Source organism: Mustela erminea, chromosome 2, assembly GCF_009829155.1.
Source record: "Mustela erminea isolate mMusErm1 chromosome 2, mMusErm1.Pri, whole genome shotgun sequence".
Classification (NCBI taxonomy): Eukaryota; Metazoa; Chordata; class Mammalia; order Carnivora; family Mustelidae; genus Mustela; species Mustela erminea.
The window spans coordinates 60,984,252-61,011,136 of NC_045615.1; the positions used below are offsets into that span (position 1 = coordinate 60,984,252).

Here is a 26,885-nt window from a genome sequence, read left to right on the forward strand (position 1 = left end):
CAAAAAAGCTTGATTCTTATAAACAGTTACTAAATAAGGGAAGATTCTGAACTCACTCTAGCTATCATTCCTCTTAAGATTTCTCTGAATTGGTCTCTTTCCATTTTGAGAGACTCTTTTATCTTCCTTAGCTCATCTCTTTCCTTAGCTAAAATTCTTATTTCTTCAAGGCTTTTATGAAGTTTCTTAGAACAAAACAACACATACCTTCTTCTGTAACTCATCTTTAGATTTATTTAAATCCTTTTGAATATTTGAAATCTGAGTTGTCTTTTCTGAAACTCTCTCTCTGAATTTATCAATAGTTTCTTGGTGTTCTTTCAAATGCATATGAGCAATTTTTAGTTTTTGTTGTGTCTCCAAATCCTTTATTAGAAAAAATTGAGAAATATCATTATATCAAGGCACATTACCTTTCCTTAGTGTTGGACTAGTTAAACAAAATCTTAAAAAGTGCATGCTCGTAATTAAAAGCAATCAGCACACCACCGGCAGATTAGAATTGTATCCAGAAGGATACAAATTGTATCCAAAGGATACAGAATTGTATCCAGAAGGACACAAACTAAAACCCCTTTCCCTAGCCTCCTCCATCCTCCTTGGGCTGCCTGGTGCACTCTGCCACTGCTTTCTTCTCTTTCATACCACTTGGACATCATTCTAAATCGCTAACACATAAAAAGGGCCCATTCTCATGCTTAGTAACCCATTATACAAATGGACCCCACTTAGCCAGTGCCTTATTAGTGGATACTTCTAGATTTCTGTCAGCACTAATAATGTTGCAATAAATGTTGTATTTTTGCCCAAATGTGTGAATATATTGGTAGGATAAATTACTACAGATAGAATCACTGTAGCAGATATATATGCTGACAAATCTTTAATAAGGCAGTGTCAAAATGTCTCCTTTAAAAGATTAAAACATTTAAATTTTCACCAACAGTATTATAAGAAGGAAGCTTCTGGCATTAAAACCACATATACTGAAAAAAAAGAAAAAAAGGAAAAAACCCCCACATATACTGGGTAGATATAAAGAGCACACACAACTCACTCTACTTATCGTTTCCTGTAGGTTTGCCTGGAGCTGGTCTCTCTCCAATTTCAGATTATCTCTTTCTTTCATTACAGATTTCATTTCTTCAAGGTTTTCGTGAAGCTTCTGAGCCAAATTTAAGTTCTCCATTTCTATTTTATCCAGAGTTAAACTTTGGGTCTTAAGTTGTTTCTTCAATCGCTCCATTTCAGACATTTTCTTCTGTGATTCACTGACATCTTCCTTTAACTTAAAAAGTTGCTGTTCATTTGCCTTAAGTTGTTGAATCTTAAGATAATCATAAAATAATGTGTTAGGATACAGATAGTTTTCAAGCAAAAAATAAAGAATAGTTTATTAAATGGATTAAGACAATAGTCTTCCTATGTTGCTCATTAATATTCTGCATAATTTTACACAAAATTTATTTTTCTTTGAGGTATAAATTTTTTTAAGACTTTCATTTATTTATTTATTTGAGAGAATACAAACAGGATGAGGGGCAGAGGGAGAAGTAGACTCCCTGCTGAGCAGGGAGCCCGATGTGGGACTCAGTCCTGGGACCCAGGGATCGTGACCTGAGACAAAGGTAGACATTTAACTGACTGAGCCACCCAGGCACTCTTGAGGTATAATATTTTTAAGCACATTAATCTTAAGTGTAAAGTTTAATTATTCTTGACGTATGGTATACATCTATATAATTATAACCCAGACTAAAATTTAAAAACTGTCTAGCACTCCATAAAGTTCCTGTGCGCACCCCCTCCTAGAGCTCACCACTATTCTGAACATTTTGCATCCTAGATGAGTCTTGCCTGCTTTGGAACTTAAAATCACAATGTACTTATTCATTCTCCTATTGACAGACATTTCACTTGTCTTCCATTTTTTTGCCATTATGATTATAAAACTGTTATGAGCATTCTTGTACATAACTTTATGTGGAAGTATGCATTGTTTCCTCTTATGTACATACTCAGGAACAGAAATGCTGAGCCACAGGGAGGTATATGTTCAGCGCTAGTAAAAACTCCCAAGATGTTTTCCAACGTGGCTAAACAGTTTTACAACCCCAAAGGATTTTGGGCACAAATAAATCAAATATCCAAACAAGCAAATTCTCCATACCTTTTCTTGTAATTTGGCATGTGAATTTTCTAAATCCAACTGTATATTTGATATTTCATCTGTCTTCTCAGAAACAAGGTTTCTGAGCTTATCAATAGTTTCCTGGTGCTGTTTCACATGCATGTAAGCAATTCTTAGTTCCTCTTGTTTTTCCAGGTCCTTTATCATTAGAGAAATTTTAAGAATGGTGACACAGCTTAATATTAAGTAGCATTTTTTTCTGAAAATGATATATTTCCTTAGTATAAATAATAAAACCATTACTTTTTAGTCTATATCTTTGTTGTAGAATAAGTTAAGGATAAGGATAAGTTAAGAATAAGTTGAAGAAGTTTTAAGATTTCCCTGTCTCCCTTTCCCAGTCCTCACTTCCCTACAACCTACTTCTACTTTAGGCTAACACATGATCCATATACTATTCAAAATTTGCTTTTCCCTCTGAGTGATTTGGGCTTCCAAATCAGGACATTCAAATCTACTTCTTGCTTTCTTTTCTTTTCTTTTTTTTTCTTTTTTTTTTTTTTTTTTAAAGATTTATTTATTTATTTGACAGAGAGAGATTACAAGTAGGCAGAGAGGCAGGCAGAGAGAGAGAGGAGGAAGCAGGCTCCCTGCTGAGCAGAGAGCCTGATGCGGGACTCGATCCCAGGACCCTGAGATCATGACCTGAGCCGAAGGCAGCGGCTTAACCCACTGAGCCACCCAGGCGCCCTTCTTTTTTTTTTTAATGTGTTGCATAGTATTCTGATATATTTACAGTTTCCTTCTTATGGACATTTAGATGGTTTCCCACTTTTTATTACAAATCACTACAATGAACAACCTGTGATGTATGTGTGTTTGTATAATATATAAATATACATGTAGGATGAAATCTACAAAAAAAAAAAATACTGCTTACAGAATTTGATATTTTTAGAACAATACCAAATTACCCGTCTGAAATTTTGTTATCAGTTCACTCACACTAACACCTCCACTTACGTCAAAGAAAGGCTCATTGCTGTCAGGAAAACATCACGTTTACTCACTAGTATAGGAAGAGTGACTTACTTTAGTTTCTTTTTCTCTGAGGCTTTCCCTGAGCTGGTCTCTCTCCATCCTAAGGGTTTCCTCCACACTTCTGAGGCCATCTCTTTCCTCAGTGACACATTTTATTTCTTCAAGGTTTTTGTGAAGTTTCAGACTTAACCTTAACTTCTCGGTTTCTACACTTTCCAGGGTTGAATTCTGGGTCTCTAATTGCTTCTTCAATTGCTCTGTTTGATCCATATTTTCTCTGAGATAATTTTTTACCTTCAGAAGTTGATGTTCCTTCTCCTGAAGCTCTTGGATCTTGAGATAATCATAAAATAAAGATATAGATAGATACTGAAAAAAATGCTAAAAACCCTTTTGAAATTAAGAAGGCTCATCTTTGCCTTTAATTGTAGGATAATTCATATCCTCTTTCGTTACACAGAAGACCTAATTCAAACTCTCAAATTAAAAAATAAAATACCTGTGCTTTTAAGGCAGCATTTGAGTTTTCTAAATCCTCTTGTATATGTGATATTTCATCTGTCTTCTCAGAAACAAGGCCCTTGAGTTTATCAATAGTTTCCTGGTGTTCTTTCACATGCATATAAGCAATTCTTAGTTCCTCTTGTTTTTCCAGCTCCTTTATCATTAGAAAAAGGAAAATGATATATTCAGAGTAACAAAATTTAAACAGTGAGAAGGTAAGAGGTAATTATGCCCCCACCTCCATTAGGACTCATCCTCTAAGTTCATCTTAAATGTCAATACATGCTAGATATATTACTCTACAATTTACCCTTTTCCTTAATAGGATATTTCCAAATCAGCACCATGGTACTACCTCTTTCTTTACTGGTGGCCTAGTATTCTATGGTCTGAATGTGTGGCACTTAATTAACCAGTCCCCTGCTAATGGACATTAAGCATTTTCCCTATTTTTTTGTTTGCTTTGTTTTATTATTACAATTTTTGCAATGGATATCCTTCTACAGGTATCTTTGCACAATTTGTGTTAATGTGTACAAGATAAATAGCTATGACTGGACTTTTGGGGTCAATGAATAAATTTATCGAAATATTTGAAGATAGTACCAAATATCCCCCCTCCAATCTTCCCCAAGGTTGGACCAGTTTTACGTTCCCACCAACCCTATCACCCATGGTTCTTTTAGGACACAAAATCGTATTTACAGGATGGGGGAAAGACGGTAACTTACTCTAATTACAGTTTCTCTCAGGTTTTCCTCGAGCTGGTCTCTCTCTACTTTGAGAGTCTCCTCTATATTCCTAAGATCATCTCTTTCTTTGATAACAGATCTCATTTCTTCAAGGTTTTCATGAAGTCTCTGAGTTAACCTTACATTCTCCATTTCTGTATTTTCCAGAATTGACTTTTGGGTCTCAAACTTGTTCTTGAAGTATTCCACGTCACATATTTTTTCCTGAGTCTCACTGACAGCTTTCATCATAAGAGGCTGATGTTCTTTTTCCTGAAGTTCTGGAATCTGAGAAAATAAAACAAGTTGGGACACAGGCAGAAATTTGCAGGAAAAAGAGGAATTGTTTCTAAATTAAGTCAGTCATCTTTACATTTTATCTAATGTACATACTGTTTTCTTCCACAGGGAAATGAGCAACACAATAATCAGATGTCATTTTCCAACTTAACAAAATAAGACCTAACCTTTTCCTGTGATTCAGCATCTGAATTTTCTGCATCTCTTTCAATATTTGCTTTTTGTTCTGTCTTCTTTGAAATATTCCTCATACTAACGGTTTGTTGGTACTCCTTCAAAAGAACATAAGTAGTTTTTAGTTCCTTTTTGATTTTCAGTCCCTTTCTGATTGAGTAAAAGTTAATAAAATAACACGGAATATCACTGTTAACTATCTTAGCATTCTTTTTGTACCTAAAAAAAATTAGAAGAAGGACACTTACTTCAGCTACAGCTTCTTTAATGTTTTCTTTGAGTTGGTCTCTCTCCATCTGAAGAATCTCCTGCACCCTTTTCAGTTCATCTCTTTCCTTAATTATAATTTTTATTTTATCTTGACTTTCCTGAAGTTTCTCAGTCAACTTGAGCCTCTCACTTTCTATACTTTGCAATGATGAATCTTTGACTTTGAGTTGCTCCTTTAATTGCTCCAGTTCACTCATTTTTTCCTGCATCTCAGTGATTTCTTTGGTGCTAATAAATTGTTCCTGTTTCTCATGAAGCTCTTGGATCTTAAAATAATAATAAATTAACAACCAAAATATACATACATGTAAAATGTGTGTATTTATATATGTGTATGTGTGTGTATATGTACAGATTTATTTTCCTTTTTTTTTTTTTTAAGAGATTTTATTTATTTGACAGAAAGAAAGAGAGAGCAAGAGGATGGGGGGAAAGAGGTGGAGATAGAGGGAGAAGCAGGCTTCCTATTGAGTGCGGGACCTGATCCCAAGACCCTAAGATCATGATCTGAGCTGAAGGCAGATGCTTAACAGTCTGAGTCACCCAGGAGTCCCAGATCTGTTTTAGTTTCTAAAAGAAAAACACCCAGAATGTTCTGCATAACAATCTAGCATGCAAAATTAGTTTCTGTAGTTCAGTTAACTAGTTCCCTCAGGTTTTTTCCTACATGCCCTTCATCCCCAATTTACCTTTTTCTGTAATTCATTATTAGTTGTTTGTAATTCCTTTCGAAGGCTGGAGAGTTCAGTTTCCCTCTGGGAAAGATTCATTCTCAGCTTATCAATAGTTTCCTCCTGTTCTTTCAGGTGACAACGAGCAACTTTCAGTTCCTCTTCAGTTGCCAGGTACTTTATTATTAGAGGAAATTATTGAGAAATTTATAGAAACATTATAACCATCATACTCTAACTCCTTTTCCCAAAGGTTTAATTTTTACAAAAAATACCTGCTTATAAAATAATTAAAAAAAAAAAAAAAAAGCACACGGGGGAAAGGATGAAACTTACCATAGCTGTCATTTCTCGCATGTTTTCTTTGAGTTGGTGAGTTTCAGACTGAAGACCTTCTCGCAGCCCCTCCGCCATCTCGAGCCTTTCCACGCCGGCTCGTGGCAGTACCGCCTCTCTAGCTTCGAGCTGCTCTTGCGGTAGCTCCAGCTCACTCAGAATTTCCTCAGCCTCCTCATACTTTTCTTTCACATTGAAGGACTGATCTTGTTTGTCTTGAGGATCCTGGATCTTAAGCGAATCCTAAAAACAATAGTGTTGACAGCCAAAGATCTTTTAGTATAGGGGAAAAGAAATCAGGACCTTTTCTAAAATGATTAAGTCAGGATTCAGTGGCTCATTACAGAGCATTCTTTTCACTCTCCCACTTGTCATTACTCAGGTATTGAGCAGGTATTTCCTGAGGGCTCAACTGTGTTGTTACTACCCTCTTAGAGGCTGGAGATACAATGGTAAAAGAGACTTACATAATCTTCGCCTTTTTGAGACTTGCACTTTAGAGGGAAAGAGACATTATGCCAAATCTTACCAAAGGAGTTTCTGGGTTCCTGCAGGGTATGTGGTAAACCTAATTTACCCTGAGTGGTTAGGATGCCTTCCTGGGGGATGGAAATCTTCAGTTGAGAACTAAAGGGTGAGAGTATTAATTAGGTGTGGGCGGAGGAAAATGCTGCAGGCGGTGAGACCAGAACATCTGGAAGCCACGAGATGAAGAAGCATAAGCTGGAGTATCATGAGCGGGGCTAAGAGTGAGCAGAAATAAGGCTGGAGACCAGCAAGGAATGGAACCCAGGGCCTCAGAGGCCATGTGAAGAATTCCAGTCTTTGGTTCAAGAGTAGGGAAAGACTATTAAAGCGTTTTTAAGAAGAAAATATTGCTTGGGTTCAGAATGGCGAATGAATTACAGAAGTACAGGAATGAATATGGGTAGACCAATAAGAAGGCTACCGCAGAAAGCCAGGGACAGAAATAATGATGGCTTGGATTAAGGTGTTGGCAATGTGGGGAGAAAAGGTGGAAGATTTCACACACACGCATACACACATGCACCCAGACACACATAAGCAACTTAAAATCAACAAGGTTTGGTGCTGGGATTATAGAATGAGTGGGAGGAAAGGATACTGGGAAGGAAGGGTGATTCTCAGATTGAGGAAGTGCCTTATGAGATGCTGTAGGAATAGATTTAAAGAAGGGAAAAACATGGTTTTTCTGGCTTTATCCTTTCCTGTAATTGGTTTTTCTAAATCATTATTAAATATTTAAGAAGACTGCTGTCGGGGCGCCTGGGTGGCTCAGTGGGTTAAAACCTCTGCCTTCGGCTCAGGTCATGATCCTACGGCTCTCTGCTCAGCAGGGAGCCTGCTTCCCCTTCTCTCTCTCTGCCTGCCTGCCTACTTGTGATCTCTCTCTGTCAAATAAATAAAATCTTACAAAAAAAGAAGACTGCTGTCTTTTCTGAAATGTTTTCTCTCAATTTCAGCAGTTTTTTTAGTATTTATAATTTTAGTTCTATTTCTAATCACTTCATAATCAAGAGACATTTAAAGAAAACATGATCATAACATTGTAACAATAACACAAGGCCTTCCTTTTCCCAAGATTGATTCCCGTAAAACACTTATTAAATGGAAGGAAAGGATGAAACTTACTTTAGCCAACGTTTCTCTAATGTCTTCTTGCCGCTGATCTTGTCCAACCTGAACCGCTTCTTTTATCGTTTGAAGGTTGTCTCTTTCCTCAGTCAGAGATTTTGTTTCTTCATGACTTTCTGGAAGTTTTTCAGTCAACTCGATCCTTTCTATTTCTGTGCCTGCCGGTGTCACTGACTCCTTGGCTTTGGACTGCTTTTCCAACAGCTCCACTTCATCCATTGTTCCCTGAGTACTACTGACTTCTTTCACATTACGCGGTAGCTCCTGTTCCTCAGGAAGCACTGGGATCTTGTGATATGCATAAAACACCAAGGTTACTATCTAGAGATTATTATCATAATTTTTTGTGTGTGTGCAAAAAGGTGATTTTATCAAAATAGGGGGACAGGACCCACGGCCAGAAAGAGCTGCTGCCATGTTATCATAATTTTTTAAAGGGACAAGATGAGGATACTATCCACAGAAATAAGTGATCCTGAAACCATAGCTAACTGTGGATCATGAACTCCATCTTATTAATTTTCTCTTGATTCCTACTGAAGCTATTTATGACTTTTCTGCTGGTCATATTCTGCCATAATTTTCTTTTGCTCTAGCTTACATCCAAAGTGAATCAATTCTTATACTTGACTAACACACTGTTAATTCTGTCACTTGCACACTTCTTCATTTCTAAATTAGTTCCCAAATGCCACAGGAGAAAAATAATCACTGAGCAGATTATATCTCAATAAATAATGGTCCCTAATTCTCGGATGAGCTCCAATGCTATGTGCCAATTTTTTTGTTTACAGATTAATTCTTCTTTCCTATGGTCATTTGTGGTTCCATGTAACTGTGCATATCGTATTTCTGCATTTGTCCTACTTAAATTGAGGGATTATTTTATATGCCCATACTGGGGTGTGTGTGTGTGGAGAGAACAATGTCTTAGTCATATCCATAGTTTCAATGGCTTGCACACAGCAGCCTTTAACATAAGTTGGTTCACTTATCCCAATGTTTTATTTCCTCTGCAGCACTTGCCATTATGTTAAATTATCTTATTCATTCATTTACTAATTTACTAGTTACCTCTTTCTACTAGAGTAAGCTCTATAATCATAGAAATTTTGTTCACCTTGTTCCCATTTTATTTCTATAACCCAGGACTCTGCCTGCCATATTACACACTCAATAAATAGTATCCAATAAATGGATGAACTATTAACGTAGTCACTACTTATTGCTCATCTTTCCTTCAAAGAAAAAAGGAAAGAAGGGACAAATGAGAGAAGAAGGGACATACCTTTTCTTGTAATTCAGTATTGGATTTTTCTAAACGCTTCTGAATATTTATTATTTGAGCTGCCTTCTCAGAAATGTTTTTTCTTAGCTCGTCAATAGTTTCTTGTTGTTCTTTAAGATGCACGTGGGCAATTTTTAGTTCTTCTTTTGTTTCTAGACCCTTAGTAGGAAGTGATATTTAATGAATATTTCAGCCACATTATCTTAACATTGCCTCCCCCTTTTCCAACTGGCTCCATTTTAAAGAAACATTCAATAGATGAAAGATAAGGGTAATAACTTACTGTATCTTCGATTTCTTTTATGTATCCTTTAAGTTTCTCTCTCTCTATTTCAAATGATTCTTGTAATTCCTTTAGATCATTTCTTTCTTTGGTTATGGATTTCATTTCCTCATAATTTTCATGGAGCTTTTGAGCCAACTCCAGCCTCTCCATTTCTATACGTCCCAATGTTAATTCTTGGTTTCTTAATTCATTCTTCAAATTCTCCATTTCATTCATCTTTTCCTGCATCTCATTCATTTCTTCTTGTACACTAAGAAGTTGTAACTGTTTTTCTTGTAGTTGTTGGCTCTTAAGAAATAAAATTTTTATTTATTTATTTATTTTTAAAAAGATTTTTATTTATTTATTGACAGAGATCACAAGTAGGCAGAGGGGCAGGCAGAGAGAGAGGAAGGGAAGCAGGTATCCCACCGAGCAGAGGACCCTGGGATCATGACCCAAGCTGAAGGCAGAGGCTTTAACCCACTAAGCCAGGTGCTCCAAGAAATAAAATTTTTAATTATCAATTTCCCTATATACTCTTAAAATCTCATGTGAAATATACTTTGCTGAACTGAAATAATCATTATCACAGCCCTGGCTACACTCCCAATGTATACAGACAAGCAGCTTTAAAAGTAAAGTATCCTTCTAAGCATGGTGACGGTAGTGGGCTGAATAGTGTCCTACCCAAAATTCAAGTCGATTCAGAACTTCAGAATATCACCTTACTTGAAAGTACAGTTTTTGCAGATGTAATTAATTAAGCATTGAGAAAAAATCCTATTGGATTAGGGTGGGCCCTAAATGCAGAATGTCCTTATTAGAGACATTTTTTTTTTCTTTTGAAAAATATTTATTGAGTATAAATAAATGTCCTATACATTAAATATCAAGAAATAGTCATTATTGATTACAAGTCAGGCTGTAATACTGAGGGAACCACAGAATCAAAATATCCACTCATGATACAGTAGTGATAATTCCATTCCAATATCAGACATAGTAATGAATTACTCACAAGACACAACAAAACCCATCAAAAAAGGCTATCACTTTAACCAACCTATAATACCACAATAGAAAATGGTTTTGAATCATAGTATGAACCATCCTAAGAATCTCATCTTTGTCTTAACAATTTGTAAGGTCAGTTTGAGATTGTGGAGTTACACTATCCCAGGATTTAAAGATTCCCTTTCCTTGGTTTTATTTCAAATTATTACTAATAAATGAAAACAAGTCATACATAGTCACTGATACTTTTAAGTAAGTTAGTCTTCCGTAAGAGAAAGGAAATAAAATTTTAGTATGAAGAAAGCATCCCCCAAACAATGAATCTTTTAACGGAAAAAAATGAAAGAGCAATGTAATTAAACTTTCCTTTGAAGATACAGAGAAAGTCCAGTGAAGATGAGGCAGAGATAAGAGTGATAAAGCTATAAGCCCAGGACACTAAGGGCAGCTGGGAGTGAAGGACAGTTATTAGATGCAAGGAGAGATTCTTCCCTAGAGCCTTCAGAGGGAGCATGGTATTGCCAGCAACTTGATTTTGGGCCTCTAAGATCCAGATATCTAACAATAAATTTGTTGTTCTTTAGGCCACCAAGTTTATGGTAATTTGATAGAGGGTCCAGGAAACTAATACAGTGCAGTAGGTTAATCAAGGAAACAAAGTGAAAATGAGAAAAACTTAAAAAAAGATTAATTAAATATAAAGGTATAGTTGACAACTATAATTCCTCATCTCCTACAAATTTTTGGATAATCTATTTTTTACTTCTAATAAGGTCCTTACGGGGTAGCTCAAAAAACCACTGAGACACTAATTTTTTTAAACTTATTTAAATTCAATTTAATTAACATATAGTGTATTAGTTTCAGAGGTAGAATTTAGTGATTTATCAGTTGCATATAACACCCAGTGCTGCTTACTTCAAGTCCTCTCCTTAATGCCCATCACCCAGTTACCCCATTCCTCCACCCACCTCCCCTCCAGCAACCCTCAGTTTGTTTCCTATAATTGAGAATTTATGGTTTGCTTCCCTGTTTTTGTCTTATTTTATTTTTCCTTCCCTTCCCCTATGTTCATCTGTTTTGTTTCTTAAATTCCACCCATGAGTGAAATCATATGGTATTTGTCTTTCTCTGACTTATTTTGCTTAGTATAATGATCTCCATCCACATCATTGTATATAGCAAGATTTCGTTCTTTTTGATGGCTGAGTCATATTCCATTATAAATATATATACCATCACATCTTCTTTATCCATTCATCTGTCAACGGACATCTGGGCTCTTTCTATATTGTGGGTATTATGGACATTGTTGCTATAAATATTGGAGTGAATATGCACCTTCGAATCTGTTCGTATTCTTTGGATAAACACCCGGTAATTCTATTGCTGGATTGTAGGGTAGCTCTATTTATAACTTTTTGAGGAACCTCCATACCGTTTTACAGAATGGCTGTACCAGTTTGCATTTCCACGAAGAGTGTAAGAGGGTTCCCTTTCTCTGCATCCTCATCAACATGTGTTGTTTCCTGAGTTGTTAATTTTAGTGAGTCATTAACTTTTTTAAGTTAATAAATATGCATAAGTCTATATCTCTTTATTTTTTTAAATTCAACTAACATATAATGTATTATTAGTTTCAGAGGTAGAGGTCAGTGATCCGTCAGTCTTATGTAATACCTAGTGCTCATTACTGAGGCATTAAATTTACATAAGCCTATTAATTTAACTTCTTTAGAAGGAGTATGAAACAGACATCAGGTTTTAGTAAATTTAGTTAGGTTATAGTGAAAGGAAGGAGAAATAAGAGAATACTTAGTAGGAGAAAAACACTTCACAGAAGTGCAGTGGAAATCTTAATATATCATTTATAATGCATGTGGCACTGTCCTTAGAGTAAATAGAAAGCTCTTAGTGGTACATTTTAGAATTACATGGGCAGTACAATTATTACAAGAGTCTTAGCTCTTATACAAATACTACAACAGCACCTTACTTCCATAAAAGAAACGAGACAGGAAACTGTAAACGTCTAAGAGATGGTAATAGTCATAAAGCTTACATTTTAAAGAATCACTACTGTATCTTAATAAAGGCAGGATCTTTATGTTATTGACTAATGGATCTCAAGCACCCAGAACAGCATCTAGGCTATGGTAGTTTCCAAAAAGTTTCTGATGAATGAATATATTATATGATAATTTAAATGAATCAAGGCCTCTCTCATCTGAAGATGAGAATAATATAATCCTCACAAACAGTGTTGGTTAACAAAAGACAACTGACAGAATGGGAGAAGACATTTGCAAATGACATATTGGATAAAGGGCTAGTATCCAAAAGCTGTAAAGAACTTATCAAACTCAACACCCAAAGAACAAATAATCCAATCAAGAAATGGGCAGAGGACATGAACAGACATTTCTGCAAAGAAGACATCCAAATGACCAACAGACTCATGAAAAAGTGCGCAACATCACTTGGCATCAGGGAAATATTAATCAAAACCACAGTGAGATACTACCTCATACCAGCAGAATGGCTAAAATTAACAAGTCGGGAATTGACAGATGTTGGTGGGGATGCGGAGAAAGGGGAACCCTCCTACACTGTTGGTGGGAATGCAAGCTGATGTAGCCACTATGGAAAGCAATATGGAGGCTCCTCAAGAAGTTGAAAATAGAGCTACCCTATGACCCAGAAATTGCACTACTGGGTATTTACCCTAAAGATACAAAGGTAGTGATCCGAAGGGGCACATGTACCCGAATGTTTATAGCAGCAATGTCCACAATAGCCAAACTATGGAAAGAACCTAGATGTCCATCAACAGATGAATGGATAAAGAAGATGTGGTATAGACACACACACACACACAGGAATACTATGTAGCCATCAAAAAACCAAAATCTTGCCATTTGCAATGACGTGCATGGAATAGAGGCTATTATGTTGAGCAGAATAAGTTAATCAGAGAAAGACAATTATCATATAATGTCTCTGATATTTGAGAGGCAGGGTGAGGGGTCATGGGAGATAGAGAGGGACAAGATGGGATCGGGAGGGAGACAAACCATAAGAGACTCTTAATCTCAGGAAACAAACTGAGGGTTCCTGAGGGATAGGGGGAGGGATAGGGTGGCTGGGTCATGGACATTGGGGAGAGTATGTGCTATGGTAAATATTGTGAATTGTGTAAGACTGATAATTCACAGACCCGTATCCGTGAAGCAAATAATACATTATATGTTAATTTAAAAAAAAAAAGAAGAAGAAAAAAAAAAGGAAAATAAAAGAGTGTTGGTTTGAATATAGGTATGAGTTGAAACTGTCCACAATATTAGCATTAAGATGTGTTCATTTGGGAGATACATGCTATTTTTAGAATTTAGCTCTAGAGCAATCAAAATGTGTTAAAAAAAAAAAAGTTTAGTCAGGAAATATAATATGGTTGGGAAGGTAACTTAAAAATTCACCTTTTCCTTTAGCTTTTCTTCAACTTCTACTAATTTCTCACAGGTCCTAGAAATCTCTTCCTCTTTCTTTATGGTGTGGTTCTTTTCTTGTACGATGATCTCTTGCTGCTTTTTAAGTTCATCTCTAAGAATTCTTAATTCTTCTTGGTTTTCAATAGTCTAGAATTTAAAAAAAGTTGAGATTAAGATACATATTACCTTACATTTATAAATCAGGTAAAAATCAGCATTTACCTTAGCCTAAAAATGAAGAAATCATGGTAAACTCTACTGGGAAAGGCTATCTTAGAGAGTCTTTAATTTAATCATATAGATGCCAAACATCTATTTTTTTATGCTGTTTCATTATTACTTCACTTACATTCCTATCATGAAAATTAGAACTGGATTTAATATTTTATCCTGAGAGGTTTGCCCATTTCCTACCCTTAAGCCAAAGGAGACTATTTCTAACTTTCATGGGCTGATGACAAGACTAGTTATGGGCTCTTCATACGCCAGAATAGTTATGATTTAGAGCACCAGTTAACAGCAAGCTCAAAATGGCAGCTATCTTTTGCTAGCATGATGTAGGCTAACCCTAGTTATCAGCTTAAACAGTGACAGTCTCAAGTCATGACCACAAAAACACCACAAACATGAGACCAAGAACAGACTATGACTTTTGTCTGTATTCTTCTTTGAACTTAGCTCTTTGACCAGAAAACCCCAAGAAATATGGGAAATTACACAAAAGTTCAGGTTCTCCTATAATCCACAGCAAACTTCAAAAAAATGTCAATTTCAAATCTATACATATTATATTGTCTCTAAATACGGAATCAAAAACTAAAGTAGATTTGACAATATGGCAAACATTAACAATGAAGTTTAAAAATTACAACAGAATAAATGAAAAGAAATATTTAGAGACAAATTTAACAAAACGTGAATAAAGACATGTACACTAAAATCTACAACACATCACCGAGAGAACAGATAATTTATAGATAGATATGCAATGGCCAATAAGCATATGAAAAGATGATCAATATCCTTAATCGTTAAGGAAAGGCAAATGAAAACAATGAGGTACATACCCAATAGGATGGCTAACATTGAAAACACCAATAATATAAAGCATTGGTGAGGATGTGAAATCATCAGAATTCTCTTAATTTGCTGCTGGGAATGTAAAATGGCACAACTACTTTGGAAATCAGTCTAGTAATCTGCTATGACCTTGCTATTCCATTTAGATACACTTGAGAACTTTAAAAAAGAAATGTTCATAAAAAGTTTTGTGTAAGAATGTTTACAACAGTTTCACTCAAAATAGCCAAACAGTGGACAGAACTCAAATTTCCATCAACAGGAGAAAGGCTAAACAACTTGTGGCCTATTCATACATGGAACACTACCCTGCAATAAAAAGGAGTGTAAAAAAAGTAAGGTACAAAAGAGTACATGCTGTATGATTCTATTTGTATGGAGTTCTAGAAGAGACAAAGTGTCTTACGGTTAAAAACCATCAGGACAGCGACTATATGGGGTAGAGAGTGAGATCAGAATTGCAGGGGGTCCAGGCACAAGAGAGCTCTGAAGGGAGAGGTGAATGTTCTACACCTTGACTGGGGAGGAGGGTACACAAATAGAGACATTTGTCAAAAGTCATCAAACTGTACACTTGCATTTCTCACATGTAAATTATGCCTCAATAAAGTAAAAATCCACAACATGCAAGACAAGAATATATTGCTAATTATGTGCTAAATCCTACCATTTCAATATTTTCCCTTAGGTCAGTCTGTAATTGTTCCTTTTCTGCTGTAATACTCTCTAACATTTGTTGCAGTTCATTTTTCTCCTGTATTAAAGAAAACATCTTTCTCTGTTGCTCAGTTAGCTCATTATCTTCAACATTCACAATCAGTGCTTGAGTATTTTTAGCTTTCAAATTCTGTTTTTTATTTGTATCAACCATCTAAAATGTAAATAAAGAATTTCTCAGTTAATTACAATTTTAATAGTAATGAAAACTGCCAAAACTTACATTACTTATTATTTACCAGGCATTCTTTTCATTTATTGACACATTTACTCTTCACTCTAACCTTATGAGGTAGGTAGGAATATTATTTCCATTTGACAGATGTGGAACATGAATCTGAGAGAGGATGATAGGTCACTTGCCCAAGGTCACTCAGGATTTGAAGCCAAGAGGTCTGGCTCTAGAGTTTGTGCCCTTAAGTGTACTCTTTTTCATGGGTTAAGAACTACCTGAACAGCTGTAGATAATTAACAATTATCTTCATGTATGATGATGGGTCAACCTGATTTTAAGAAAGAGTAAGCCACCTTGAACTCCACCATGTTCTTTTCATCAAAAGCTGAAAATGATTCTCTATGCCCCAACTCACAACAAATCATTATTTTCAGAAGCAGTCGTATTCACAAAAGGTTGGAGTTTTATCATATGAGAGGGCAAAATAACTTTGATAAAAATAGATTTAATATTATAGTAGTAAAATCCACCTTTTAAAAATACATACTTTTTATGTTCTGCTTAAAAAAAGCATGTTATATAAATTAATTTATCCATAAGTAAGTCTTAAGCAAAGGTAACCTAACATGTATCCTTCTTGATCAAGTGAGATGAAGACTGGCATTAAAATCATTGGTGTGAAATTAGGTTATCACTATGTAACTTTACACATCCAGAAAATAAATACAGCTCCATATTGGCTGTATTTGATGAAGTTTTAAAAAATTTTAATAATGGGGTACCTGGGTGGCTTAGTCAGTTAAGCATCTGATTCTTGATTTTGGCTTGAGTTACGGTCTCAGGGTTGTGAGATCTAGCCCTGTGTCAGGCACCACATTCAGTGGGGAGTCTGCTTGAGGTTCTCTTTTCCTCTACCTCTGTCCCTACCCATGCTCTCTCTCTTGCTCCAATAAATAAAATCTTTAAAAAAAGCTTTTTAAACTTTTTTTTTTTTTTAAATTTATTTGACAGACAGAGGTCACAAGTAGCCAGAGAGGCAGGCAGAGAGAAAAGAAGGAAAGCAGGCTCCCTGCCGAGCAGAGAGCCCGATGCGGGGCTCGATCCCAGGACACTGGGATCATGACCTGAGCCGAAGGCAGAGGCGCAACCCACTGAGCCTCCCAGGCGCCCTCAAAAAAGTTTTTATAATAATCTACAATTAAATTGGAAAAAAACTAAAAAATAAAGAGAAAAAAAAAATCATCCAACATACCAGCTTCACACAACCCACTACCCACTATAATAGAATTCTATTCTAGAATTCTAGAATATTTCCTTTTAGAGTCTGTCCTTGAAAAATTTCTTTTGAATACAGTAATTATATATATATATATATATATATATATATATATATATATAAAATATTCAATTTTGCTTTTTTCCATTTAGATCACATACATTTTCCCATGCTGTTACCTAATCTTCAAATTATAATTTTGAGTAGTTGCTCAGTTCTCTAGAATGGGTTTGGACAAATCATACTTTATTTTACTATTCTCTTACTATTAGCATATGCTTGCGTTTCTAACAATGGCAAACACAGATCTAATACATTAGAACTTAAGGTAAAGAACAAAGAGTCATTGGGATGAGTTTGTCAGATACTGTACTTCAGAATCTTACATCTGTGCTCCTAAATATAGGACTGTACACAAGGACAAAGCAGGCTGAGACAAAGTATGTGAGAATACCCAAAGGATATTTTAGAACTAAACTCAGCCTAGAAAGTATTTCAGCTACCATGAGAAAATCTAACAGATTTTATTATTAAATAAAAAAAAAGAATTGTGTCCTTTACATGAGATAAGCTTACTAATCATTGTTTAAACTTTCTGTTGCAAGACACTAGAGAAACTGCCTTTCTAGAGAGAGAAACATCAAGTAGGATTCAATGTGGGCACCTTTAGGGGATTTATGAGAGACCTACTAATGCAGCCCTGTGGGGCCCAGATGAACAGAGGGGTCCATGTGGGATTCCATCATTAACAATAGTAACAGAAGACCAAGCTGACCCCAGCCTTCCATCCCAGATTTGAGAAACCCCTGGGAAACAAAAAAGCCTATTGGACCTTTTTTATCAACATAGATGCTTCTAACATAAACGTAATACTACACACCAGCTGGTCCCAGTGAACAGAACTCTCCTTTTCCCTTACTCTTCTGCTATTACACCCCTTCCCATGAGGCCCTATGACTGCATTTTTGCATTTGTTTAAAAGCAGCTATTAATTGTTGTATCTTACTTTCAAAAATCTTTTCAAAAAACCTTCCCCCAATGAAAGTGAAAGTTATAAATTTTAAATCAAAGTCAAATGCCTTTGGCTCATTTGATTGATCCAAACTATAGATAAGCTATGAACATAAAACATATAGAACAAGTGAAAATGCTTTTCTACGAGAGACGTACTAAAGCATAGGGAGAGAGAGGAAAAGCTTTTCCAAGGCAAAAATACTGTACCCCACGGCAAATGGGGGAAAAAAGCACATTATATAAAGTCACATTTTATAAAGCATATACATCTATAAAGAGATTTATTTATATAAGTTGAAGCTTACTGAATTATTCTGAAGCAGTATTTGTTTTTATTTAATAATATGTCCATCCTGGTGATTTTTCTGTTTGCATGTAATATGCAGTTTTAAAAAATTTTATGACTGTATAAACCCAGTTGCATTATCTATGTACATAGATACATATTATATATACATATGCAATTCCAAGCTATGGATGTATGAAAGATTATTTCACCAGTCTTCCACTGATGGATGTTTTAAATTCCTAGTAGCAAATATTTTGGATTAAATATTATTAAGTGCATAAAATTGAAAGAGAGTATAAAATACCTTGTTGATAATATATATCAAAGGCATTTTTGAAAAACAGAAATGTATACAGTAAATGAATCCATTGGGTAAAATTATAGGCAATTACCTGTTACGGACTGAATTGTGTCCTCCCAATATTCATGTTGAACTCCTAAACCCTATGTGACTATATGTGAAAAGAAAGCCTTTAAGGTGGGTAATTAAGGTAATTAAATGAGGTCATAAAACTGGAGCCCTAATACCACAGGACTGGTGTCCATTCATTCATTCATTCAGCTCCATGCCCAGCGCAGAGCCAGACGTGGGGCTCAAACTCACAACCCTGAGATCAAGACCTGACCTGAAATCACCCAACTGACTGAGGCACCCAGGCGCCCCGGGATTGGTGTCCTTTTAAGTAGAGGAAGAAACACCAGTGCTCCTTCTCAACTTGAGCATAGGAGAAATGTTTTGGGAGAACACAGAAAGAAGGTGCCATCTGTATGCAGCGAAGAGAAGACTTAATGGAAACTAAATTTTCTAGCACCTTAATCTTGGACTTCTAGCCTCCACAACCAGGAGAAAGTAAATTTCTGTTGTTTTAGCCAGCAGTCTGTGATATTTTGTGATGGCTGCCCTATTGGTCTAACACATATCTCTTTTAAAAAAAAAAAAAAAATCATCATTAGCATCTCGTAGCCTTTCTTGGACATAATTAAAAAACCAGCTAAGACCTTACTCTCCTAAGATCTCAGAACAAAATAAACCATACTACTTAGAATAAATTAAGGTGAGATTTAAAAACCTGATAGTTAAATTATGGCATAAACCCTAGAAAACAGGCATAAATAAAATATACACATTGATTTTATAGGGATCTCTAAGCAAGTTTAATATGTAAAATCTGTCATAAAACAAATATTTTAGACATGGTTAATAATTAGTAATCTCTCTTATATTCTTAGAATTCAGAGGGGTTTTTAAAGACATTTAAAATACATCAGGCCTCAGAAAATATCAGCTCAAAGTTTGAATTAATTTTTGTTTATTTTTTTAAATTGATTTTAAGCAATTATATCTGAAATTATCTTAAAGACATTAGGGTTACAGCTTATAAAGTATTGTTAGTTAACAGCACTGTGACAAGATTGCAATTATCAGCATGTACTTAAGTGTTTGAGGTAGAAGAGAAAGCTCATCTACACATATATAAAACTTTGAATGGAAACACCATTTACCTTTTCCTGGAATTCATCCTTAGTTTCTCTTTCTCCTAGGTTCTCCTCTGTATGCAAACTCCCGGAAGTTTCCTCAGAAACTTTCATTTTTAGTGTGTTAATTGTTTCTTGGTGTTGTTTCAAAGACTCAAGAGCATTTCTTAATTGTTCTTGGGTATCTATATTCTTTGTCAGAGAAATAAAACATTTTCCATTAGAATAATATGAAATAGTGGAAGTAATTGTATAGTGACTACTAGATCATTAATCACGAGTGATGGCTCCGGTACTGTTTGTAAAGAGGCTCTGCGTTTTCAGTTTACTCAGTCATAGCCTTACCATGTTTACAGTATCCTGAATGTCACTTTTGAGTTGGTCCCTCTCAATGTGCAGGCTCTCCTGGAGTTGTTTTAGGTCCTCTTTTTCTTGGGTTAAGGTTCTTACTTCTGCTAAAGTTTGTTGAAGTTGCTCAGCGATCATTGTTTTTTCCTTTTCCATAGTTTGCAGCCTCAAATCTCTATTTTCTAATTGTTCCTTCAGCTCTTCCACTTCATTTGAACTTTTTTGACTCTCAGTTGTTTTTGGCTGAAGTTCTTCAGATTTGGGAGCAAGCTTTAAAATAAGAAAAAGTAAATGTGAAAAGCAGAGCATTCTGTGGTGTATACATATGGAAGCCAAACCTCAGAAGGCTAAAGACTGCTTCCCTAGAGGATGTCTTGTACCAACCTCTGTGTTCAAAGCATCCAAACTTAAACCGAGTTTTTGAGCTTGTTTGGAGAGATTTCCTATTTCCTGATTCATTCTTGCATTCTCCTCAAGGACCATCTTATACTTTTGCTCAAATTCAATATGATGATTTTTAAAATCTTGGAATTCTTGATCAGTGTTTTCGTAATTCAACTGGGTAGTTGCTAGGTCATTTTTAGTTTTCCCAATTTCTTCAAGTAAGTCTTGAATTCTACTTTCCTTTTGAACTACTTCTGAAAACAATTTGTCTCTTTCTGATGTTATTATACAAAGTTCTTCAGATTTATCATGCATCTATGGAAAAGAAGTAAAATTTAGCTATGTTAGCATTGTAGGATCTACTGAAGCAGCTTTTAGGTGAAACAAAGTTTCCTTGGGGTTGGGGGAGGGGAAGACATTGAAATTAAGCAAAGATTTTACTAAGTAAAGGCAACATTTTTTTTTTTTTTTTAAGGTTTTATTTATTTGACAGAGAGAGATCACAAGTAGGCAGACAGGCAGATAGAGAGAGAGGGGGAAGCAGGCTCCCTGCTGAGCAGAGAGCCGGATGTGGGGCTCGATCCCAGGACCCTGAGATCATGACCTGAGCTGAAGGCATTGGCTTAACCCACTGAGCCAGTCAGGTGCCCCTAAAGGCAACATTTTTATTGTTACCATCCCTGTATATTATCCTCTTTAACTTTACCTTCAGTTTTGTTTTCTAATCTCTTTGGGTTCTAATAAGGATTACATGGAGAAGGATACTCAGTAGAAAAACATTATTTCAGGATATGCCTTTATTTCCTTATCTATCATTCTAAAGTATTTTCTAACTTCTTGGTGTATCATTTTTTGTTTTTTTTTCTTAGAATTTGACACATTTTTTCTAAAGCCTTTGAATGCAGCTCCAATTTCTAAAAATGTAATCCCTGAATGATTTAAATAATTAAGGTTTATTTGAATTATTATTTAAATAAACCATATCCAGCTTATGAACAGTACAATCCTTGTTAATGGTAAAGTAGAAATGGTGCGACGAAGAGAAGCAAACTTAAAGCAGAGACTAAGGACAGGGGTAACACAGCAGGGTTGTTTCAATCATGGGCTCAGGATAGGAGACACTTCTGTTTGGCTCAACTACTGGCTTCATAACTACTTGCTGAGCTAAAAAACAGCACCTACTTTAAAGAGTTTTTAGAATGACTAATTAATGTTCCTAGAGTCCTTTAGCATGATATCTGCCATTTGGTCTTCAACCACTTGTCAGTTTTATTTCTTTTAGAAAGGTAAAGAGAAAGGAAAGCTTGGCAGATGGTTTATAGGACTGTTCACTAGCCTGCAAGATTTACACTGCAAGATTTACCCCTAAACTTTATCAATTCCCTCCTTTATATCTCATTGCTCTTTTTTATTCAACATAGTGACAGAATTAGTACCAAAAAAACGATGAAAAAAGTATGGACCATAGAACTCTGTTCAAAGATTTTATTTTTAAGTCATCTCTCCCCCCAATGTGGGGCTTGAACTTATAACCCTGAGATTAAGAGTTCATACTCTCTACTAACTGAGCAGCTAGATGCCCCCATAAAACCTTGCTTTAAAAAAAAATTTTTTTTTAAATTAATTTCAGACAGTGAGTGAGCATAGTGGGGAGGAGCACAGGGAGAGGGATAAGCAGACTGCTGCTGTGGGGCTGGATCCCACGACCCCAAGATCACAACCCGAGCTGAAATCAAGAGTCAGATGCTCAACGAACTGAGCCACCCAGGTCCTCCTAGAATTCTGTTTAAGTGAAACATTTGAGGACTGTAGAAATGGTTGTTACGTTGATCAGGTTACTATGCATACTGTTAAATAGGCTTTGAAAATGTGTTTTCTAATAATATAAGGAAATTAGAGGAGGAACTACATTCATTTCTATTCCTAACAAGTTGAGTCAAATCTTTACAGTCTCTTGACTGCTATTTTAAGATATACTACAGCAAAATATTTAAAGTGCTATTACAAAGGTTTTTATTTCAAAAGAAGAGTTATTTGCTTAAAAATGTGTTTACCTCTTTCCTCAGCATTTCTACTTCTGAGGGTAAAGATTTCAATGCTGAGAGCAAATTAACTTCCTTATGCAAAGCTTCGTTTTCTTCGACTTCTTTATTAAGTTCTTTCTGGAGGTCAGTAATCTTTCTTTCCAGTTCCATATTACAGAGCAAATCTAGGACATTTTGGGTAAATTAAAACAGCCTGCAGTTATTGGGACAATCTAAATTACATGCAAAGTTAGATTATTTAATCAGACTGTATAAAATTTATGAAAGAAAGAGTCAATGTTGGTTAACAGGTGAACAGTTAATAGTTCTTCAACCACTTATTGAAAATCAGGTCTAATTTATTTGAAAAATAATTCCTAAACCCTTATGAATCAGAATTTCAGGAAAGCAGTTATAAATACTGATCTCAAATAATATTGAAACTCATTATTAGGCTATTAAAACAATTAGATAAGATAATAAAAAATTTCTAATCCTTCAGGTAGGTTTCTAGACAAAGTCAGATCTGCAAAGAATTAAGTCTGAAATTATGAAATACCTTTTGGAACTTTGCCATCTACAAGGGAGGTGAGTTTTGTTATTTCATTAAAAGATGATTGTAGTTCTTTCTCCAGGTCAACTTGCATTTTCTTTTTTGCTTCCAGTTGACTTTGGTATAACTGAATATCATTTTCCATTTGCTTGTATGTACTTGTAAGTTCTTTCTGTTAGGAGAAACACTGCAAATTCACAGAAATGTACTGGTTGTGACAACTGTTTTATTATAAATATTACAGAAAACAATTACCATTTTCTCTTTCAACTCCAGATTTTCACTTCTAAGAAAGGCTGATTCTTTCTTGGCATCAAGGGCTACAGTTTCAGCATCAAGCAAAGTCTGTTTCATTTGTCTTAGGTCTTCAGTGATTTCCTATATACACGACAAAAAGAATTTAGTGAAATCTAACTTGGTGAGAGTTGGAAAAGATTTTAGAGAACATGTACACAGACGTTATTCTGAATAAATAAAGAATGGTGAAAATATGCTAATTATCAAGTTCATTATTTATGAAAGCTGAAATAATATTTTCCATTATAAAAATATTTAAAAAACTCTGATTATGCTTTCCCAAGTTATAGAGGCATTATGTAGACTAAGGAAACTTATTGTTTAAAAAAGGTTAACACAATTGTTGTTCAGCCAGCTTGTTAAAATTTCTTGTGTAGTTTTAAGTCATTCTAAAACATGGCAGGTGAGTAGTCATAGTTAAGATTAAGGATATGAAATCACAAATTGAAAATTAGCTTACATAAATTCAACCACATATATCCTTGGCAGCATATTAATGCACAAATGAATGAATGAATGAACTGGATGAATAAAGAGAAAGGAATAACAACTTTTAAAAAATGGGCAATTCTGCTTGCCACTCTTATCAACAGACACTCCTGGATGATACGAAAATGCCTATCTTCCCAGTGCCTTAAAACAGTAAGATTACTTTTACAAAGGATCATTTGTCATTGATAACAGGTAACCAAAGAGTCCTAATAGAACGTAATAAAAAGTACTCCAGAAAAACTCAAATGGAAACCAAAGAATGACAGAAACCAAAATTTCAGCTAGAAACTGTTGCCTTCTTAAAAAGAGTGTTAAAAACTAGAATCAAACTGATACTTTCTTGAAGTAATCAGGAATATCAAAGCAAATAGAATAGAAAGCACGTAGCAAAAATTAACAATTTTGCCATGAGATTAAATGTTATTTAATGCCATTATTATTATTATTTTTTTAAGATTTTATTTTTTTATTTGAGAGAAGGAGCACACCTGTGGGGTGAAGGGCAGAGGGAGAGGCAGACGCCACTGAGCCTGATGCAGCTTGATCCTGGGACTCCGGGATCATGACCTGAGCAGAAGGCAGACCTGCTGAGCCACCCAGAAGACCCTTAATGCCATATTTTTTTTTTTTTTTTGAAGATTTTATTCTATTTGATAGAGAGAGAGCAGGAGAGCAGCAGAGGCAGGGAGAAAAAGGACCCCCGCTGAGCAGGGAGCCTGATGCGGGGGCTTGATTTCAGTACCCTGGGATTATCATCTGAGCCTGAAGGCAGTCATTTAACCAACTGAGCCAACCAGGTGCCCCAATGACATATCTTATACCAACTTAAATCATCTAGAGCTACAGTTTCCAAAAAATACCAAACTGTTAAAATAGTTATTTAAATTATAAGAACGCATTAATATTAATAAAATTTATAAAATCATGCTCAATTACATGCCATATGTACAGTTCTAGTTAATTATCAATACCAATACAAGTGTTCACCTGAAAATACTGACTACATACTTCTGCATGCATTTATATAAAACAATTTAAAAAATAAAAAATTTTGAATTACTTTTTTTTTTTTAAAAGATTTTGTTTATTTATTTGACAGACAGAAATCACAAGTAGGCAGAGAGGCAGGCAGAGAGAGAGGGTGAAGCAGGCTCCCCGCTGAGCAGAGAACCTGATGTGGGGCTCGATCCCAGGACCCTGGGACCATGACCTGAGCCAAAGGCAGAGACTTCAACCCACTGAGCTACCCAGGTGCCCCTGAATTACTGATTTTTAATGGAAACTCGTCCTTGACTTACTAATATTCAAAGAATGATATCCTCAACTCTGTACGAATGATTCTTTACCCAAAAACAGCAATGATACTAACAGTCCCTCTTCCAGAGTCATTGACAAATTAAATAAAATACTATATGTAAAAAAATTACAACATCTGGCACAAGGTGAGTTCAATACAAGCATTTGCTATAATAATGATGATGGTGTACTATAAATGCCTACATGATTAAACAACAAAATAAACCTAATTCTTACTGATGAGTACGACAAGTCCATTTTCATATCTTCTGACTTCTGAGAGTCTATGTATTTCTGTAGCTTCTTAATCTGGTCTTCCTTTTCTCTAAGCAGCTCTACTTTTGAGCTTAGTTCATTCTATAAGTGTGAAACAAAAATAAAGTGAAACATATTTTATTGGATTTAAATTTTAGGAGATTAAAAAGAACTTATGTTTAATAGTTAAAACTGTTAGTAAAATTTAAAAAGTTGATATATATATATATATATATATATTTATTTATTTTAAAGATTTTATTTACTTATTTGACAGACAGCGATCACAAGTAGGCAGAGAGGCAGGCAGAGAGAGAGGAGGAAGCAGGCTCCTTGCTGAGCAGAGAGCCCGATGTGGGGCTCAATCCCAAGACCCTGGGATCATGACCTGAGCCGAAGGCAGAGGCTTCAACCCACTGAGCCACCCAGGTGCCCCTAAAAAGTTGATATTTAAAAAACAAAATGATCCTTTTATTTTCTGAAATAATTATGTATGATGTACATTTTATAGTTCTAGTTCTTTATAATAGAAATACCAACATAAATGCTCACCTCAAGATCTTGATTATACACTTCTGCATGCTTAACTAAATTCTTTAAGTTGGAAATTTCATGAATTAGTTGCATCTGTAAGAGCATGTGAACAGGCAACAGAGCAAACCATAGTTAATAAAGCAAAAAAAAAAAAAAAAAAAAAAAGAAGAAAAAAAGAAACTCCCCCCAAAAGATAGCATTTATTCACTGCTTCAGAATCACCAAAACAGTAAGAAGGGATTGAGAGATCAATTGTTCAAGCTACTGTTACAGAGCATCTCATTATTTGAAGATACAAAACAAACAGGAACCCAGTAAGTCAAACAAAAATATCCCCAAACCTTGTAAAACAAGCAAACAAGAAAAACACCTCAGCATGACCCAAGTAACAGTTATGCTGTCTGTTAATAATGCTATAAAAATGTCAAAAGCAAATTAGTATGCATCCCTTGGAGGAGATATACTGGTAATTAAACTTTAAAACTCTTAATAAATTTTTGTTTTGGGAAGTTAAGTGCAGAAATGTATTTATTCTACAAGATTTTTTGTTTTCTTCCCACAAATTAGCCATTTAGCTTTATACTGGCATACTTTTTAAGGATTTAGGTTTTAAAATTTAGGTCTGGATTAGGGTAGTTTCATGTGGTGTTTTTAAAATAATATCACTATTCACTAAAGCCAGAGATATGTATAAGATTTTCAATTATTACCTTGTTTGTTCATTCCACAGAAAATATTGGAAAGATGATGTTATTAATTTTATATTTTTCAGCTGTCTAAAAGTATAAAGAATACCTAAAGAT

At 35.2% G+C, this 26,885-nt stretch overlaps 1 protein-coding gene across 1 annotated transcript in view; it reads right to left on the reverse strand.

The window, feature by feature from the left end:
• The window catches only part of CENPE (centromere protein E), a 77,771-nt gene that overhangs the window by 27,047 nt on the left and 23,839 nt on the right, over positions 1-26,885 (reverse strand). The window contains 24 exon segments of the mRNA XM_032333047.1: positions 57-195; positions 197-366; positions 1,058-1,327; positions 2,171-2,329; positions 3,224-3,505; positions 3,672-3,830; positions 4,408-4,695; positions 4,875-4,979; positions 5,130-5,417; positions 5,841-5,999; positions 6,159-6,401; positions 7,812-8,102; positions 9,103-9,261; positions 9,386-9,676; positions 13,861-14,019; positions 15,620-15,823; positions 19,927-20,091; positions 20,245-20,517; positions 20,632-20,946; positions 22,686-22,840; positions 23,215-23,380; positions 23,464-23,586; positions 25,531-25,650; positions 26,101-26,175. Coding sequence (XP_032188938.1) covers positions 57-195; positions 197-366; positions 1,058-1,327; positions 2,171-2,329; positions 3,224-3,505; positions 3,672-3,830; positions 4,408-4,695; positions 4,875-4,979; positions 5,130-5,417; positions 5,841-5,999; positions 6,159-6,401; positions 7,812-8,102; positions 9,103-9,261; positions 9,386-9,676; positions 13,861-14,019; positions 15,620-15,823; positions 19,927-20,091; positions 20,245-20,517; positions 20,632-20,946; positions 22,686-22,840; positions 23,215-23,380; positions 23,464-23,586; positions 25,531-25,650; positions 26,101-26,175 — 4,758 coding nt within the window.